Source organism: Cricetulus griseus, chromosome 2 (genome assembly GCF_003668045.3).
Source record: "Cricetulus griseus strain 17A/GY chromosome 2, alternate assembly CriGri-PICRH-1.0, whole genome shotgun sequence".
Taxonomy (NCBI): Eukaryota; Metazoa; Chordata; class Mammalia; order Rodentia; family Cricetidae; genus Cricetulus; species Cricetulus griseus.
In genome coordinates, this window is record NC_048595.1 from 149,650,675 (window position 1) to 149,669,656 (window position 18,982).

At 41.8% G+C, this 18,982-nt stretch overlaps 1 protein-coding gene across 1 annotated transcript in view; it reads left to right on the top strand.

Moving 5' to 3' along the window:
- Positions 1–18,982, top strand: part of Cpa6 (carboxypeptidase A6) — a 314,492-nt gene that overhangs the window by 96,938 nt on the left and 198,572 nt on the right. Inside the window, exon 2 of the mRNA XM_027398702.2 lies at positions 15,182–15,257. Coding sequence (XP_027254503.1) covers positions 15,182–15,257 — 76 coding nt within the window. The remainder of the gene's footprint in view (positions 1–15,181; positions 15,258–18,982) is intronic.

The following is an 18,982-nucleotide window of genomic DNA, read 5'->3' on the forward strand; positions in this document are numbered from 1 at the left end:
TGCTCTCTTATAGGTAGGTAACTGTTGTATTAGTTTACCAAATCCTTGAAAAGTGTTGCCCAAGCTCCAGTAAAAAGCCCATAGCCATGTTAACACAAGCAATCCTTACTGAAGTCAATGAGGGGGGTGGCAGAAGGAAGAAAAGAGGTAGAGAGTTGTGAAGAAAGGGGTCAGCAAGAGTAGATGGGGTAGAGTAACCCAGGTTAAATATAATTACAATTGTATTATATGTATATATGTATGAATTGTCAAAAAGTCTAAACATAGCCCCCTGATATTGAGGGGAAAATCAAGTATACCACCAAAAATTTTATCCAGTTACTAACATCTGGAATAGACCCAATGTGATAATACACAGAAAGTATTTTCAAAAAGGTTGAGATTGTTAAAAACTAAAAACTATTGAGCATTGTTATAATTTACTGTTATTAGGATTAAAGTAAATAAATCAAACATTACAACTGGATGAGTTCCTTGTAGACAGTTCAATTTGATTCTTTGTTATAAGCCTAATTATCTTTTTTTCCAAAAACAGAAAAACTACATTATAGTCAGATGTTTCTAACGTGATTTGAAATGAACACTAGGCATCTTTGATGGCATCCTAAAGACTTTATACACAAAAAAATACAGACGTCTACAACTATTAATATTTTATGCTATTATCTCTGTCTCTACCTGAAAAATAATGACTACTCTCCCAATTTTGTCTCTCTGTCGATTGTACATCCACCAAGAGGCAAACATAATCAACTACAAACCTGAAAAGGTCCCTCATACATGAGTGTGTATATACATAGTACCTGTAAAGTGTGTGTGTGTGTGTGTGTGTGTGTGTGTGTGTGTGTGAAGAGAGAGAGAGACAGAGACCCTCCACAAACAAAATTAAAACCATTAAAAAAGAAAATCCCTAAACTGAGGGGCACATTGGGTAAGCCTATAAATAAGCCCTTGTTTGTTTTTCCAGTTTCACAGATAACAACCCTAGTGCTGCTGTTATAGTCATTTCCATCAACCCATTGTGGTCCAAGACTCTGAATCAACTCAGGGAGACACAAGAGATTATCACAAGGCAAGATTAAGTTCAGGGCAGCACAAAAGAAGCAGGGAGTGGGGGCTGATCAATCAGGGCCACAGAACAAGCTCAGGAGCTGAACTGTGACCCCAAGTGTCAGTTGAAGCAAGTATTTAAGCACAAAAATCACCAACATTTGTTGCCAACTTACAGTTACAATTTTCACCAATCAGGATCTAGAGATTAGGGGCTTCCTTGAACATCCCATCATTGTCAACAGATAGACAATGCAAGCTTTCAGTCCAACTAGATTCTTTTGTTCCTTCTGTCTTTAGGAACAGCCATGCTGTTTCTAGAGAACTGAAGATGCCTAACAACTATTTCTGTGGTTTAAGGAGGTGGAACAGCCATAGGAAGGTTCCCAGCTCCCCTAGGCTTGGGAACCTGAACCTTATTTCACCCTGCAGGTAAAATGGTGTCTGAAGTCAAAATGGCAGTACTTAAGGCCAAGTGCTTTTGCCTGATATCTTCTAACCCTCTTTTGTGACTAACAAACAGGTTCCCTTCACACTCTGATCTGTGGCTTCCCCCAGAGGTTCCATACAGCTTTCGTCACATCTAAAATGGCAAGAAAATAAAATATCACATGAAATTTCTTAATAAAACTATGTAAAAATCCCTAGTAAAACCAAGGCCTTGTGTGTGCATGTGCGCATGTATGAGCATGCATGCAATCATGCAAGTGAGTGCATGCCGTGTGTGTGTGTGTGTGTGTGTGTGTGTGTGTGTGTGTGTGTGTGTGTGTGTGTTTAAAGCTTCCATTTCTGTCATCAGGGAAGCCGCCCCTAGTCAGCTTCCTCAGCTTCTGGTGTTACCTTCCCTCTTCTTCTGGCCAGGCTCCTGTAAGAAGCATGCACATATGGCTTGGGTTCTGTTGGCTCAGCTTCCAATTTAGACCCTGGTGAGCAAGGAAAGAAGCAGTGTGGTGCCACACTGAGAAATGGAACACCACAGCTTTTCACTCCAGTTCCAGGGATCCAATGCTCTCCTTTGTCCTCCCTGGGCATTTCACTCAGGTGCACAAAGCCACACACCCGATATATATATATACACATACAAATAACAAAATATTTTATGTTAAATACCATTTTTGAAATGGAATAAAGAATAAGAAACAGAATAAGAGTCAGACATACAATTTCTTTTTATTTTTTTTCTTATTTAGTCTTCTCTCATACAATACATTCTGATCACAGTTTCCCCAATCTCCCGTTTCTCCGGATCCACTCTTCTTCAATTTCCCATCAGAAAAGAGCAGGCCTCCCAGGGATGTCAACCAAACATGGCCTAACAGATACAATAAGACTGGGCACAAACCCTCATGTCAGGGAGGGACAAGGCAACTTCACAGTAAGTAGGTAAAGGGTCCCAAGAGCAGTTAAAAGAATCAGAGACACCCCCCACTCCCAGTGTTAGAAGTCCCACAAGAACACCCAGCTACTTCATCATAATGCGTATACAGAGGACCAAGCTTAGACCCACGCAGGCTCCCTGATTGTCCCTTCAGTCTGTGTGAGCCCTATGAGGCCAGCTTAGCTGATTCTGTGGGCCATGTTCTCCTCAAACCCTCTTCTTTGGTTTCCCAAGCTTTACCTAATGTTTGGCTATGGATTTGTGCATGTTTCTATCAGTTTCTGGGTGAAGCCTCTCTGATGACCATTGGGCCTAGGTACTTTTCTATGAGTATAGCAGAATTTCATTAGGAATCACTTTACTGACTCTCCCCCCTTCTCTCTGCCAGTCATATTTGGTTCTATTCTTGGTCTCTGGGGTGTCCAACATATGGTTCCTGGCCATTTAGGCAGTGTCAGACATGGGCTCCCTCTCATGGTGTGGGCCTCAAGTTGGACCAGCATGGGTTGGCCACTTCCACAAGTTCTATGCCGTTATTACCCCTGCATATCTTGCAGGCAGAACAAATTGTAGGTCAATTGTGGCTGGGTGTCCCAATCCCACCACTGTAAGCCTTGCCTGGTTAAGAAAGATGGTTGTTCAGGCTCCATGCCCCCTATTAATAGGAGTCCTCACTAGGGTTACCCTCATAGATTCCAGGGAGTTTCCACTGTACTAGGTTTCCACGTTCCCCCCCAATGCTTCCCAATACAGTTGTCTCCCTCCCATACTCTCCATCCCCCATGCCTGATCTCCTCCTATTTCCATCCCCATCTGTACCCAGACCACCCACAAAATCTATTCTATTTCCCCTTCCCAAAGAGAACCATGCATCCCCCTTGAGACCTCCTTGTTAGTTAGCCTCTTTGGCTCTGTGGATTGCAACATGATTATCCTTTACTTAACAGCTAATATCCACTTATGAGTGAATATATACCATACTTGTCTTTCTGGGTCTGGGTTGCCTCAGGATGTTTTTTTTTTTACTTTCCAATTCCATCTATTTACCTGAAAATTTCATTTATTAACAGCTGAGTAATACTCTATTGTATAAATGTACCACATTTCTTTATCCATTCTTTGGATGAGGGACATCTAAGTTGTTTCCAGTTTCTGGCTATTATGAATAAAGCTGCTATAAACATAGTTGAACAAGTGTCCTCGTGATAGGATGACGTGTCCTTTGGGTATATGCCCAACACTGGTATAGCTGGATTTTGAGGTAAATCAATTCCCAATTTTCTGAGAACCCACCATACTGATTTCTATAGTGGCTGTACAAGTTTACACTCCTACTAGCAATGGAGGAGTGTTGCCCTTGCTCTACAACCTAACCAGCACTGGCATATAATTTCTATGATAGTCTATCTAATAGAATCACTGTATTTTGTGCATTTTTCTACAGCCTATGTAATAGCATATAAAAGTGTAATGAAATGATTATCATGGTTTTAAGTTCTAGCTATGTTGATGACTCCTAAATGGATTCCTCCAGCTATAGTTTCTGGTGATCCCCTAAATTCACATATCCAAGTGAGTCCTTAAAATTACCATGTGATATCTGATAGCACTAAAGTTAACCTTTTCAAGAATGAAAAGGGGCCCAATGCCTTCTACCAAAGCTGGTTCCAATCTCCTCCATCTTGGTCAGTCAAAGCAGAAGTCCTATGGATCACTTGTCTCCCTGAAATTCCTTCCACTCTATTAATTCATTAGTAAATAATCTCAGCTTTACTGCAAACAGGTCCTTGGTCTCACTCCCTCCACTTCTTCAGGAAAGCCTCTTCAAGCCTGTGACAGCCATTTTCTAACCGGCCATTCTACTCTCTTTGTCTTCCAGTTCTCTATAGTTCATTCTCTACTCACTATATCAAATGAGCCTTTAAAATTAGAAATCACACACCATTTTCCAGATTAGAATGCTCTAAGAAATGTCTGGCACTAAGTACTTGCATCAAACTAGATGATAGTCCAGGGTTCCACCATTTGATTATGCTGCCTCAGTCGCCAACACCACCCTTTCCAGTTCTAGACACAGGGATTGTCCTGCACTCCTCAGAAAGACCCAGCAGGTTCCCACACAGAAGCTGTAATTGGCCTTTCTCTACTCAGAACACTATGCCCTCAAACCTTGCCCACTGGCTCTTTGTCATGCATGCTTTAATTCAAAAGTTGATTTAGAAGACCCTTCCTTGGCCACTCATTCTGTAAGAGCACCCCACATTCAAGTTACCCATCCAGCTTCTCACTTCTCACATTCATAGCTCTCACTGCCCTCTGAAACAGTGTTGGATTGTGTACAGACTATCTGATCCCTCACTGACATATCAGCTAGATAATGATAAGAAAACAGACTACCTTATACATCATTGTATTCTCAGTGCTCAGAAATATGTGGTCATGGACACCTGCTAAAAGGACAAGTGTTTTAGTAGGCCCTTTCTTGCCTTCAGCAGGAATATTTTCCTCCTTCCCTACCACCATCTTCTCCTGACAGCCCTGGGGAAAAGTGTGCTTGGTTGGAGGAGTTAAATTCTCCTCAGAGAAGAATCAGAAACCAGCATGGTCAGCTAAAGAAGTAATCTCTCAATTTCTCCCCCCAAAGAAGTCTGAGAAAGAATAAATACCATACCCATTGCTTGTTTAACTTGATATCATCACTACACTTGAGAAAAATGAAATGTTGGTGCCGTTCCATCTGTTCCAATACAATATTATTTGACAAAGGGGTGTTGTCACATTAATTTAGAATATAATTTCATCAAAATCTTTGTGTGACCGTAAACCTTATCATCTTGATTGTGTTGAGAGATGCCTTGGCAGTTTTAATATTTCTGGGTGTGTTTGTGAGAGTGTTTCCAGAAGCAATTAGTTCAAGAGAACTCTGACATAACAAATGGTTTGATCTACATGCTCATAATTTGGATGCATTATTGGGGAGTGGGAGAAGTGTGGGGCCTTGTTGGAAGAACTGAGTCACTGCAGAAGAGTCCTTGAAGTACATTTTGAGACCCTGGTCCTTCTATATTTCTCTGCTTCCTGGCTACCAGGGGATAAGCAATTTTCATTATATCTTCCAAGTACCTTGAATTTCTGCCATGCTCCAGGGCCACAGCCACTCAACCATGGACTGAAACTTCTGAAACCATGAGGACTCAAACTAAGCCTTCCTTTCTTCGAGTTGTTTCTCTCAGGTGTTAGTCACAGTGATGTAAAGTTCAACTCAGAGCAGTGTTACCAGAAAAGTAGTCATCACTGTGGCTGTTGCTACTGGATGCTTTTTAGCCAGATTTATAATGAGAATTGTGAGCAAAAAGTAGAGTGGGAAGACTTGGAAAGCTTGGCCAGAAAAGGAGAAGGCTTGGAGATAAGGGCAAGGAGGTCATGGTGGATGAATAGACGGACATCATTAAAAGAAGTCAAGAATTTAACATTGCAAGAATAAGTGACATACTTTTATGACTCTTCAGGAATCATAAGAGCCTATCAATCTCAAGGGACAGGGGTGTAAATGTGTAAAACATTAAAAAGAGTGTCTCTTGATGAAAGGGACTGATATTCCCTCCTTGCATAGGCTCATTCAAGGAAGTAAGTATTTTCCCAAGGTTAGCCACCCAGGCATTCATTCAGAGGCTATGGCAACCATGGTCTGAAGGGGTCTTCCTCCTGCTCAAGCTGGCAGCACACATTAGCATCATTCACATGTACTGCTTTTACAGACATGTAGAATGTAAAAATTGGGGATTGTAGAGGGATTTTATCCAGATTTCAAAGGACAACCTGGAAGGCCTGGTAATAAGAATCAGAATTCCCATGGGGAACTCCTAAAAAGACCATCTGTGAAGCTATTAAAGTAGAGCTGGTGATATGAGGGATATGCAATGTTGCAGAGGAAAGCCAGGATTAGCTAGCAAAGGAGATACTCCAGGAAAGAAGATGTGTGGTCTGGAACCGAGAAGGCAGTGGTGTGGCAGGTTGCCCAAACACTTTGAGGCTCATGTTCACATCACATTGCCCCAGAGATCAGGCAAACATATGAAGGATTTAAAGTTTGCCCTTCTGGATTTTGGTCTTGTTTTAATAACGATCCCCCTTCATTGTTCTCGAATTTATCTCCTTTGAAATGGAATGTGTTCTCTGGCCCAGATTGCATATTGCAAGTATATGGCTTACTTATTTTATGCATGTGAGGGATATTGGGGATGCACATGCTACAGCACACACATGGAAGTCAGAGGACAACTCTATAGAATTGATTTTCCCCTTTCACCTTCACGTGGGTTCTAGGGATCCAAGTTTATGCAATGAATGCCTGCACTGACTGAGCTCTCTCATTGGCCTTGCCTTTTATTTCTTAATTTACAAGAGTGTTTAGCTAAGATTTTCTCGAGTTTCAGGAAAGACTTTGGGGTTGGACTTTGGAGCAGTGTTAGAATTGTTAGGGCTTTACAGGGAAAGGGTATGTTTTTGTTACATACAAGGTTTATGCCATGTGGGATAATGACCTTGTCATTGGTTTAATTTGAGATTAAGTATGTTTGAAGAGGGACTGTTGGATGTTACATCCACAAGAGTTAGATTTGTAATGGTTAATATTTATTGCCAACTTGATTGCATTGAAAGATGCCCGATTAGTAAAACATGTCTTTAAGTTGCTATCGTTAGTTAACTTCTATAAATTAATACAGGGTGTATCTAAGAAGGATAAAGTATAGAAGTGTAGGTTAGGGAAGCAGAATCCTTAAGGAGTACCATCCTCTGCCTCCCTGCCTTGCTCCAGGTCCAAAGTGATGGATCCAGCAAACAACAGGCTGAAATTTATGAAACCTGAGATAGTTACATGTCACCTCTTTAAACTGGTTTTTCTCAGGTGTCTGTTACAATGATGATAAGTCAGACTAACACAATCTTGGTGCAAGAGATAGTGTTCACTTGGGGTACCATGTACCATGTCACCCAGTTGGCTAAAGGCAAACTTGACTGTGGAACCAGTCAACAAAGTCAGGCTTACTCTGTCTGTCAGGAAAGCTGCCTTCATCTTTACATTCAAACCTGTAATAACTCAAAGCCCATTCAAAGCCCATCTCCTGCTTGACCTGAAATCTAAGATGCACAGTTAAACTGTATGCAAAGCTATGCCAGAAGTTTATTCTTGGATGAAATGTGCACCAAACACAGCATCTTGTTTGACTCTTACCTTTTGTTAATAGGAAGAGAAAATATTCCATTGAGTATAAATTATTATAACTCCACACCTCACTCAATGGTACATGTCAGTATTACAGGCTTTCCCATCTGTGTCAATTGTCTTCCTCCTACTGTAACAACATATTTGGATACTCGACTTAGAAAGAAAAGTGTCTGTTTCAGCTAAAGTTTTGGCCCTGATCCTTTTAGCTGGAGGCAGGGCAGCACATCACTATGGAAGTGCAAAATTCTACTCACCTCATGGCTAGGAAGAGAAAAAAGAAAAAGATCAATGGTCTGGCCTCTCCTTATCCCTTTAAAGCTATGACCTTCAAACAATGAAGGTCACCTCCTAGGACCCATAACTTAAAGTTATCACTTCCAAAGAGTGCCAAGGTAGAGGTTAAGATTTAGCACCAGGGACTTCAGGGAGACATTGAAGATCTAAACTGTGGCTTTCTGCTTCTTGTCCCCCATGGTAAAAGGACATCTCCCAATATGAAGCCAGTCTACCCTAAGAGTCAGACGGTCCTAACTGTCCCAGCATTGCTCTAATGTCTGCATTCAAAGTCATCTCTGAGATACAAGGCAAGCTCAGCTGTTAGTCTGTTTAAAATAAAATCAAAAGAAAGTTACATACTTACAGATGAAGTGGCCCAGAGGAAACAGTCTCAATGGGAAGAACAAGCTGGGGGTTGAACTTAATTTTGTTCCTGCATGACAGAGACCCTAATGGCATCCCACCACTGCCAGGGGGAAGAATACAGAAATAAGGAGAAATCATACTAGAGCAAGATGGAAACCCAGCAGGAAAAAGATTTAGTCCTACAGCTCCGTTTATCATACAGTGGATGTTGTGGTGAGATGTGAGCTGAAACATGCTTGGGAAGGGTCACCTCTACGGTTTTGCTGGTAACCCTCATTAAGACATTTGACTATCCATAGGCAAATTCAACACAGACACACTTCTCCGGTGTTTCCTTTAATTGGGCATTTTGTCTAGCTATCTCTTCACTGAAGTTATTAACCTTGGGCTTTATGGGAGTCTCTTGTGTGAGTTCCTACCTTCTCATACACTAGAGCATCAGGGACTGTCAAGACACCAGCCAATCAGACTAACCACTGGCCACACAGGAAATTGTGAGCTCATAATTTGGGACTTTTGGGATTTCCCTTATTCTATCACCTACTTGCCATATTAGAGGACATAAAGCACACTCCCATGTGAATGTACACACACATGCACATGCATGTCAGCACTGCTAAGTGCTTTGTATTGGAAAGAGAGTGTGCTAGCTTATGGATTTTTAAGTGAATCTTACGCTTATTCCCATTTCAAATCCACTAAAAACAAATGCCAACAATTGTCAGTCCACTGGGCCCCAAGTCTTTTTAGTGTAAATATCAAGATCCATCCATATGGTCTCTCATCATTCCAGATAAATCTTTTATATAGTTTATCCATGTAATTTATGACACATTGACTTCCTAGTGTCTTGTACTACATATATGTCATGTACAATAATAATATGGAGTATGATTTATGTCTTAAGCAGACAACTAAAATACCTACTTTGGAAGCCCTTCCTGTATTACCCTTTCTCTCTTGAATGGGATCATTGCTGCATGAGCAGTAAGGATGAATGGCTTGTTCTCTGTTTTACTCTGAGTCTTGTTTTTAAATGCTACAAGAAAAGATTGAAAGAAAAGACAATATGCCTCTTAAAGAATTTAACTTAGTGGCAGCATTACCCCTTACTGCTTCTTTCCTGTGTTATGTGACAATAAGAGAAAAAGAAATTCTTTCAAAGCTGCCAAATGGAAACCAAACTCAAGGTATTGAGAAGATGTGTCTTAAAAAAACAAAAATCAATTTTCTATTTAATCCAGAAAATTTTTTTGTATTATAACAGATAAGATACCATGGTAGACATGTAACCAACTGAAAAAAATTTCTGTGATAAAGTACACCAGTGAGTCCTTTGAAGACTGTGCATTTTTCTTTCTCTGTGTTGTTAAAATAACTGCAAAAAACATAGTCATCACTTCTGCCTAACTTTAATCTAAAAGCAAGTCTAAATCTTCATGTCCTAAGCAAACTGCCACAGGGTGATTTCTCATGTGTTGAGTGCTTTATATCGTAACTATAAACCATAAGCAAAAGAGAGAATCCATTTAGTTCCCTGAGTCTACCCTGCTGAGTTTTCCTTTATTTACTGCCTTTTAATGAAAATTTTCATGAACATCAAGACCAGTCTCTCAACAAAGGAAATGCAGCTCTCAGAGCCAAGTACTCCATAGCATGACTGTGCAAGGGAACAGCCATTTTGTTTTTGTTTTTTCTGCATGGAATTACCCGATGGATTGAATTGTTTTTAATACTTAGGGATGAAGATGTTTAAGCCAGTGACCATGCTGCTGTTAACTCTTCCATGAGATATAAGCTTTCAAAAGTTTGGCAAATATTTTAAACTGTCTTGTTTTGCATGTGGCTATGAAATGAATCTTAGCACTGGGACACCCCCAAATCTTTCTTCCTGGAAACATGCACAATTTAAGGTGCTGCCAAAATTCAAGGCATGTTTTAGAGAGGAGTATTTAGGCAAGAAATCAAAGATGTCAATATGTATAGTCCCACCTGTGAAAAATTGATTCTGCTCGCTTCTTGTCTTATTCCTCTAAAGATAGTCAAACTAAGTATAAATATTGTCATTGTGCAGAATGCACTTGGTTAGCAGTGAAAAAAACATCAGGCTTAAACTGGCCTACATAACAAGGACATTTATATCACATAATACAACATTTAGCAACAAAACAAGCTTAAAAGTTGGTAGAGTTGACTAGACCATTGCAGACCCAGGTTCTCTCTGTCTCTACCTTCAGTCATACACAGTGCAGTGAGGAGACAGGAAGCAGCTACACCACAGGCTTCTGCCTCCATGCTTCCAGGTTGATAGTGGCAACCAGCGTGGTACACTTCTTTGTTTCTGCTCAACAAGAAAATGAATCTCTTCCACTCCCATTAATCCTTGCTTTCTGTCTGATTAGGCTAATTTATAATGCATGCTCATTCCCAGGTTAACCAAAGTCCTTAGGAACTATCCAGGATCAGTGTCCTAATTTGCTTTCTGGTGCTCTAACGCAATACCTGAGAGTGGGATATTTGTAAACAAAAGAGATGTATTTAGCTCATAGTTCTGGAGGCTCAAAACTTCAAGATCAAATACCAACATAGGCTTAGTGTCTAATACAGATTTATTGCTGTTCCCTTCACTGCAAAAAAAGCAGAAGGACAAACACATGTAGAAAATAAAAGGAGGTATAACTCCCACACTAGCTGACCCATTCCAAGAGAAAACATCCATCCATTAATGGGGGCTCCATTCCCATGATTCACTCATACCCTCCATTTAGCTACACCTCTCAGTGCTGCCACAGTGGGAAATTAACCCTCACCCTAATCACCCAGTCTTGACAAGAGAGGGTGTGGGTGTCTGAGCAGGACCTTGAGGGGGAGACTGAGTCTCAAAAGGCACTCAAAACTCCATTACAGTCATCTATTCTGATCCCTTGTCAGAGGCAGCCTCAGAAATCCTTTTACTACACCTAATCAGGTTGTAGTTTCTGTAATATCAGAAAGCTGAGCGTGTGGCTTAAGTCAACAGCAAAATCTCTACAGGATTTTCTCTGAAGTCATTTTCCCTTTTCATTATATACTGCCCAATGTCCCCAGTCACTGTTGTTGGAAATGATGGGGTGAGTTGACATTTATACTGCATATCCTGAAGAGCTGTCTGAGAGAAGAGCAAATAAGCTTCAAATTAAAAGACAAGATAGTGACGATAGCACATGGGATGCTTCACAATCCTACAAAGTGGGGCCTTTTCCCAGACGTATCTCACTGAGAGTAGGAATGCATAACCAAAAATACTGACACCCTGGCACATGCTGGGCTTGGCACACAATGTCATCTTTATGAAACAATCCTTGCAAAATTGCTGTGCAGTAAGACATTGGTGCTTCTCCAGGTTTAAGAACTAGAACTTGTTGGCTATAAATGTTTAAGCATTCTGGTCAAGGGAATTTAGCAAATAGCCAGAGGACATTTTAGAAGGAAACCCTACCCTGCTTCTCCACTTAAGTGAAAAGGACTATCAGAGAAGATGAGGCCTGTGACCTGAAGAAAGGCATGAGAAAATGTAGTGAGGTATGTGTTTTGGTGCTAGTGCGCTTGTGAGGTTTGCAAAGATGTCAAGGTACATCAGATGGCAGAAATTTATTACAAAAAAAAAAAAAAAAAAAACACGAGACGCCACTGTGTCTGGTGCTCTTGAACTTAGAAATTAACTGTTGTGTCTCAAGTGAAAACTCTTGAAGATAGGACTTGACTAGTTCAGCATCCATCCCTGTCCTGTAGAGTGAACTCATTCTCTCGGTCCTACCTAATCTTCCACCAACAGCAGTAATGTAGACTTCATGTTAGGTGGGTACCTAGAAGAAAGGAGTTAAAATACACTGAGCAGCAGACCACTTAGGGAAGAGAGCTCTACATAAGCAGCATCCTCTGAAGAGAATTACATTGTATCTTCTGTTCAATGAGTGAGAAAATCAAGGAACACAAAAGACTCAGTACATTCAGGGACACTCAAAGAGGAAAAAATGCAGCAAATTCAAAATCATATCAAACAGCCCTTAATATGTGCTAATAATTACTCTAAATATATTACAGACGCTCAGTGCAGTGGATAATTCCTGGGTTAAGGGCCAGAATCCCAAGTCTTCAGATTGGAAAAGTGAGGGACGAAGGTTAAAGATCTTGTCTGAGGTCACACACTAGCATGACCACTTGGCTTTGGAGCAAATGTTTTTACCACCCTGTCACTGATTTAGTAGAAAAAAGGTTTTTTTGGGGGGGGAAGAGAATAAACTGCTAGGGGCCAAGAATTTGATGAACAAAGCAAAATTAGACTTGAAACATAACCCTGGTGTCATATGGTTCTAGGAGTCTGGACCATGAAAACAGGACTGGGAGACCAACACTTAGATTCTTATAACAGGCCCAAGTGGGACGATAGGGGCTAGGTCTTCTCTAAAGAACAGGGAATTTCTGAAATATCTTGCTCATTCTGTGCTACTTCCTCAAACTGACCTGAGAAAGTAGCTCTGTAGTAGAGTGCTTGCCTAGAATATACAAGACCCTGGGTTCTGTACCCAGCACTACACGCACACACAGACACACACAGACACACACACAAGCATGCTGTCCTTCAGACTACTCTGCATAGACTTGCTGAGTTAGAAATAAGTGTCTGGTTGACAAACATATGCACATGAGTACCTACTTGCCCAGTGATCTCTCCAAGTTCAACCCATATTCAGTTGCTTGATTCACTAATCTTAATCCAAAGCAGTTAACAGTATCATCTCCTATAAATTCATGGATTATAAAGGGAATCTATCTGGACTGGGGAGATACTTCAGTAGGTAAATTACTTGCTGTATAAGCATGAGGACTTGAGTTTGGATTCCCAGAAACCACATGTAATGGTTATTTACTATTGTATCAAGGTAGCCACTATCATCACGTAGGAGACAAACCTCTGGGTATGTGCAAGGAATTATGTTGATTAGATTAGTTGATGGAGAGAGGCCCACGCTAGATGTGGCTGGCACCATTCTCTAGGCTTGGGTCATAGACTTGAAAAGGAGGAAGCCCCCTGAGCACCTACACTGATCATTCTCTGCCTTCTAACTACAGATCAATGCAGCCAGATGCTTCAAGCTCCTGCCACCAAGATTTCCCTGACAGGGTGGACTGTGACCCACAGGAGAAATAACTGAGACACTACAGAAAACTACACTTGGTTCCTTAGTCTTGTCCCAGTGCCCCTCAGGAAGATGAGAGAGAGAATCCACAGAAGTCCAGTGACCAGCCAGCCTGTGTGTACTTTCCTGTTTCAAACAAAGTAGAAGTCATGACTGACACCAGGTTATCATCTAACTTTCATATATGAAAAGGAAAACTTGGGGTCATCTTGGGTCCTTATACCCAGCTGTGTTTTTCTCTAAACTCAATACTTAGAGCCTCCCTGTTTACAGTACCAAATTATTGCTCATGCTTCAGAAAAACACTGGCTGTCAGATCTAGGAAGAATAAGCTTTTTGTTTGGTGAAAGAAACAGGGGCATTTGGGGCCATGTGGATTTCCCTGCTAAAGAAAGAGCTCTTGCTGGATTTGAGTTACTGATTATTCCATCCACACTTATCACTGGTTATGATAGGAAGGGCCTGAGTTCTGCTGCCTTCCCTGTGTTGCAGCCTTTGCTTTCTGTTCTTTGATGAGCAAGTAGCAATAAATACATTTCTGCAGCCGTGCCTGTGAATTTATAAAGGCTTGGATAAAGTGACCATTTTGTTATAAAAATGGCAATGCTGGGTTTGAGCTACCATTTTCAGAGTTAAATAATCCCAGGGGTGGTGGACTCTTTATACCCTGTACTCTCTGAAGAAGAACCACTTGCCAGGTTGAATTATCCATCTTTTAAAAAAACCCTCCCTGTGGCTGTAAAACAGCTCCAGATTGCTTCCTCTGCATGCTGGAGGAGCTGACAGGGCCCCAGATGGAGCTGTTTCTCAGCAAGCTGTCAGGTGATCCATCCATCAGCAAAGCCATAGCAGCCAGCTGAGTTGCCTATTGCTGCCAAGATTTGTATTGGGTCAGGTGGGAGAGGCCAGGGTCTGCTGAATCCAGAAAAACAAAGGTCAGAGGCATCTGTGCCAGTGAGGAGAGCAATGCGCTCGTGCTTATATTCCCGAGGTTACACTCAGCACTGCTTTAGACAGACTTGACAGTTTTTCCTTCTGCTTTCCTTCATATGGATTTCCTGACATTGATACTGAGAGGTTGTTTGCTATGGTTTGGGGGAGGGAAAAAAAAAACAAAGCACAAAGCTGCATTAGAGTAGGGCCGCTCAACATGCACTAGATTGTTGTCAGCAAGCCAAGAAGGCTTTTCATTAATATACCCAAAGAAGATGGGATGAGGTCATTGGAAGTGGCACAGCTAAAGGATTAGAAGTGAACACACAGACCTAAAAGCCATCACCCTGAGAGTTGATGCCTTCCACATTAGCCTTACCTCATCTTGGAAACTGCCTTTCTAAAAGGTAAAATCATGGCATATGTGAGTCTATATCCTCCAACCCTGATGGAATACAGAAGATGATTCGGACTAAGAAAAGAGACTGGACACAACCAGAGAATACCAACAACTGGCTCAAATACTTAAGGTTCAATGAAAAGCTGTAATGCTCTTATTAAAAGCACAGAAAGTTTCTTAAAGGGTTTAAAACAAAACAAAACAAAAAAAGGCAGCAAAGACTAGCAGCCCTTTCTTGTTATGCAAAGGCTGGTCACAGCATTGGCAATGTGTTAAATAAACTCTTCTTTGTTCTGCAGAAAAGAAAGAAAAATGATGTCAGTCTTTACCCTTAAATAGTAATTCTGGCCTTCTCCTCTCTTTTGTAGTGATAAGGTGATAAGACTCACGCCCAAAACTGAAGAGGAAGTGTTTGCACTCAAGAACATCTACCGCCAACTCCAGGTAATGGAACGTGAGCTTGTCCTGTGGTCAGGCCTGGGGCCTGTTTCTTGTGACTTGCCTTTGCTCACTGGGGTTGAATTAGTAGAATAATCAGCCAGAGGAAGCAGGTAAAGAGACAGTGTGGAAGAGCATGCAAAGGAGAGTGGAATGGAATGAGATAAGGCATACATCATCCGACACACCATTTATTTACTAGTTCACTGGTTATCTGTCTGCCAGGTAGAATGGACACTTCTTGAGAGGTTTTGTTCACTGTGGTATTCCCAATGAGCATCTGAAATATTCTAGAAGTGGTAAATGGTCAGTGTTTTCTTTGGGGTTGTGAATTTCAGAACTCCACCTTTCCTTTTTGAAATCTTCCTAAATCATACCTACCTCCTTCTTTGGATTAAACTTTTAAGAAAGATGAAACTCGGTGGTCGGTCATTAACAAAAAGCATTTCAAGGCTTTTGTCAGCAAAGGCTAAAGGTGTTGTTCATTCACTCTCTCATGGGTTCTGTGGATTTGGAGGGAGAGACCATCTTTTTGTCACTGCTTACCATTATCAGTTTCAACTAAAAACTTGAGATGACAAGTGTGGCTATTACCCCCCACCCCCATGCTGACTGAGATAGGCTGGTCCAGGAAATGTGGTGAGTGGGGCTTCGTTCTAAAAGACGGCAAAGCAGATTGCCAGCAGGGCCTCATTCATCTTTAACATGGGGCAGTAAGCTTTTCTCTAGGTGATGGAGGTTCAGTCCTCTGTGATGTCAGTGTTAGAGGATGTGGGAGAGAGTCCACCAGTGGCTTCTGGGTGGGTGGTTTGTAATCACCAGGGCTTTGACCTTCCCCTGCTGGTTGGTTCTTATATTTGGCATCTTCCTTGTAAATATTGCATTTATCTGCAAACAGACTCTGATTTGAACTCTGAGGCCATTGATCTCTTTCTTCTTCCTCTTTTCTGACCCCAAGACAAGTAATGGTACCTTGTGGCCTCCAGCAAGTCAAGTCATGCTTATTTTTTAACCCAGAAAGACTCGCTGGGCCTTTCCTGACACTTTCTCTCCAAGGCCCTCACCCTGTGGTGCTGGCACTAACCCCTGTGGTAGGTCAGGACTGTCTCTGCCTCACAATGTTCTTCCTAACATTCCACCAGGGAGCAAACAAGCAAAGAAAATTCAAGTAGACCTTTTCATTTCCAGCCCTCATGCTGAAATCCAGCATGGGAAGAGTGAAATCACTTTGACTCCTGTTTGAGGGAACAGCTATTCTGAATCAAATACTGAAACAAAGGGCTTTCTTCATTTTGTCACTTTGACAGTGGTCACTTGCTGTCATCAAAAGTGATGCAATTGCTTTGAAACAAAGGGTTCTCTCCATTTTGTCACTTGCCATTATCAAAAGTGATACAATTGCTTCATAAATGAAAGAAAAATATATCGAACAGTCAGAAGGTCACTGTTACAGATGGCCACATATGTATACTGTGTATGTTTACATGAGTGGTAATTGTGTGACAAGGCTTTCCTTGGGGAGATGCAACATGTCCATTGACTCACCCCAGACATAGGGAGTGCATGGCAGACCAAGATATGATACCACCAAAATTCAACTTGGCAAACCAATGAGTTCTATTGGGGCTACTTACAGGAGTATGGGTGAGGGGTTACTTATAGGAACAAAAGTGACTCAAAGACAGCTGCATCACCAAGCACACCACAGCACAGGTAATAGTTCCCAAAAAAGTTGGAGCCTGGAGCACACTGCACAGCCTGCAGGCAGATCAACAGGTTGGAGAGTGTCCTTTCCAAGTGCCTCAGTTGTTCTAAACCCCTCCGTGGAAGTTTATCTGGTTTCTGCTTCTTCCAGGTAGCCAGTCTTCTCTCAGAGTCTTCTTTGTAGCTTGGCTTGTCTAAGGTGACTTTCAAAGATACTTATTGCTTACTCTTGGAGAGAGGGATCTAGTGAATCTGGTTGGTTTGGGGGACTCCCTGAAGCTATTTTGAGTAATTTACCTTCTGGCTTCAAGCCTTTTCCTATATGGTAGAAAACTCAATCTCCGAGGAAATGTATATACAACCATTACAGAGAAACATTCCTTTAAAAAAATGTTTTTCATTTAGTCCTGAAGGAAAGTAGTCAGCCATGGAGAAAATGTCTCGGAGCTGCAGGAAGTTAGAAGGCAATTGAAAGATGGGTGGAAAGAGCAGCAAGGAGGGACAGTGTCAGGGACTCAGTGATTGGCATGAGGCCTCATGTGACTTGTCAAGAAAGCCCACTCACGGCTGCAATGTACACTGGGGAAAGACAGAAAGCAGTCAGCAGATCCAGGCACAGGCTCCCAAGGATCTTAGTGGCATCACACAGGACATGCCTGCTTCCCACATCTGTGAATGTGGCTGCCAAGGAAGCTCCCTAGAGACTTGGTGCTCATCATTCTTATGGGGACCTGATTACACCATGCTCTTCTAACACATACCGAAACCCCAGATTCCCAGAAGAAAGCCAGGTATTGGGTACGAACCATGATTTTTGCACAAACAGCATAGGCACAGTGAGTCCCTCTTATCTGTGGCAGTGCTAAGAGCCTCCAGAAAAATCTAAGTTCCCAGATGCCAGCCCTAGGAAAGATACGCAAACAGGTCCTCCGAATGACAGCGTGTCGGACGACTCTAGTGAGCCTCATCTGCACATTGCTTCATTTGCTTTCTCAAGTAAGGTAGTTAGTCTTCCTGGACTGGAGTTTGAGGTGTTGGGTTTTAATCTTCTACCTAGAAGAATCCTTCTACCTTGATGTCATTTTAAATTTGAATTATTTCACCAAGTGATCCTCTCACACAGTGGAGAGCAGAAATTCCAGCCAGCTTGAGAAGGCAGTCTGCAGGGAAGAAAGAATTGACTTCCTGTCATCTTCTGCCCTATGGAGCTCATAGGTTAGAATCAGAGTCACAGCAAACAGCTTCTTTGCATCTGTGCAGTGCCCTTGAGAGAAAAAGGGGGAGCTGACAAGAAGAGTATTGTCCCTTTCTCCTAGAATAATATAGAGTTGACAGAATTCTAATGACTCCATGTCTCTGTATCCTTCTGCTTCTGCCCTGCAGAATAGTCTCCCTATGAATATGATGGGATGGTCATCCCTGTGTTACTGTTATATAATAGAATGGAGACCACCTGGGGTAGGCCTCAGCAAATCAGAGGAACCTTGAGCCAAGAGTTCACGGAGGAGGAGGTCAGAGGAACATTCCTCATCGTCTCAAAGAAAGAAGTTCACAAATTGCTGTGTTGGGAACCATTCTTAGGAGTCACGTGACCAGGAATGGCAGTGATAGTGACCTCTGGGATATGAGAATGATCACTAGCTGACAGGTAACCTTGAAATGGAAACATCAGTCCTACAGATCACAGGACCCTGAGGCCCAGATGAGAATGCACCTCAGCCCATTCCTGAATACTTTGATTTTAGCTCATTGAGACCCTGAGGAGAACCCAGCCAGCTGTGCCTGTACCACTGATCCCCAGGACTGGGAGATAATAGGTTGACTTTGTTTTAAACAGCTGAGCTGATGTCAATTTATTCCACAGCAATGGAAAACAGACTTATAGTACAGTAACCAGCCACATCCTGCCCTTTGGCTCTCATTTTCCTATGTGATGGCTCTAAGTTAATTTTCCTGATTTCACTGTCTGTACCCAAGGGAAAGTGAAAAGTGACTCACTGACATGCTTAGGCTGTAAATTCACAATG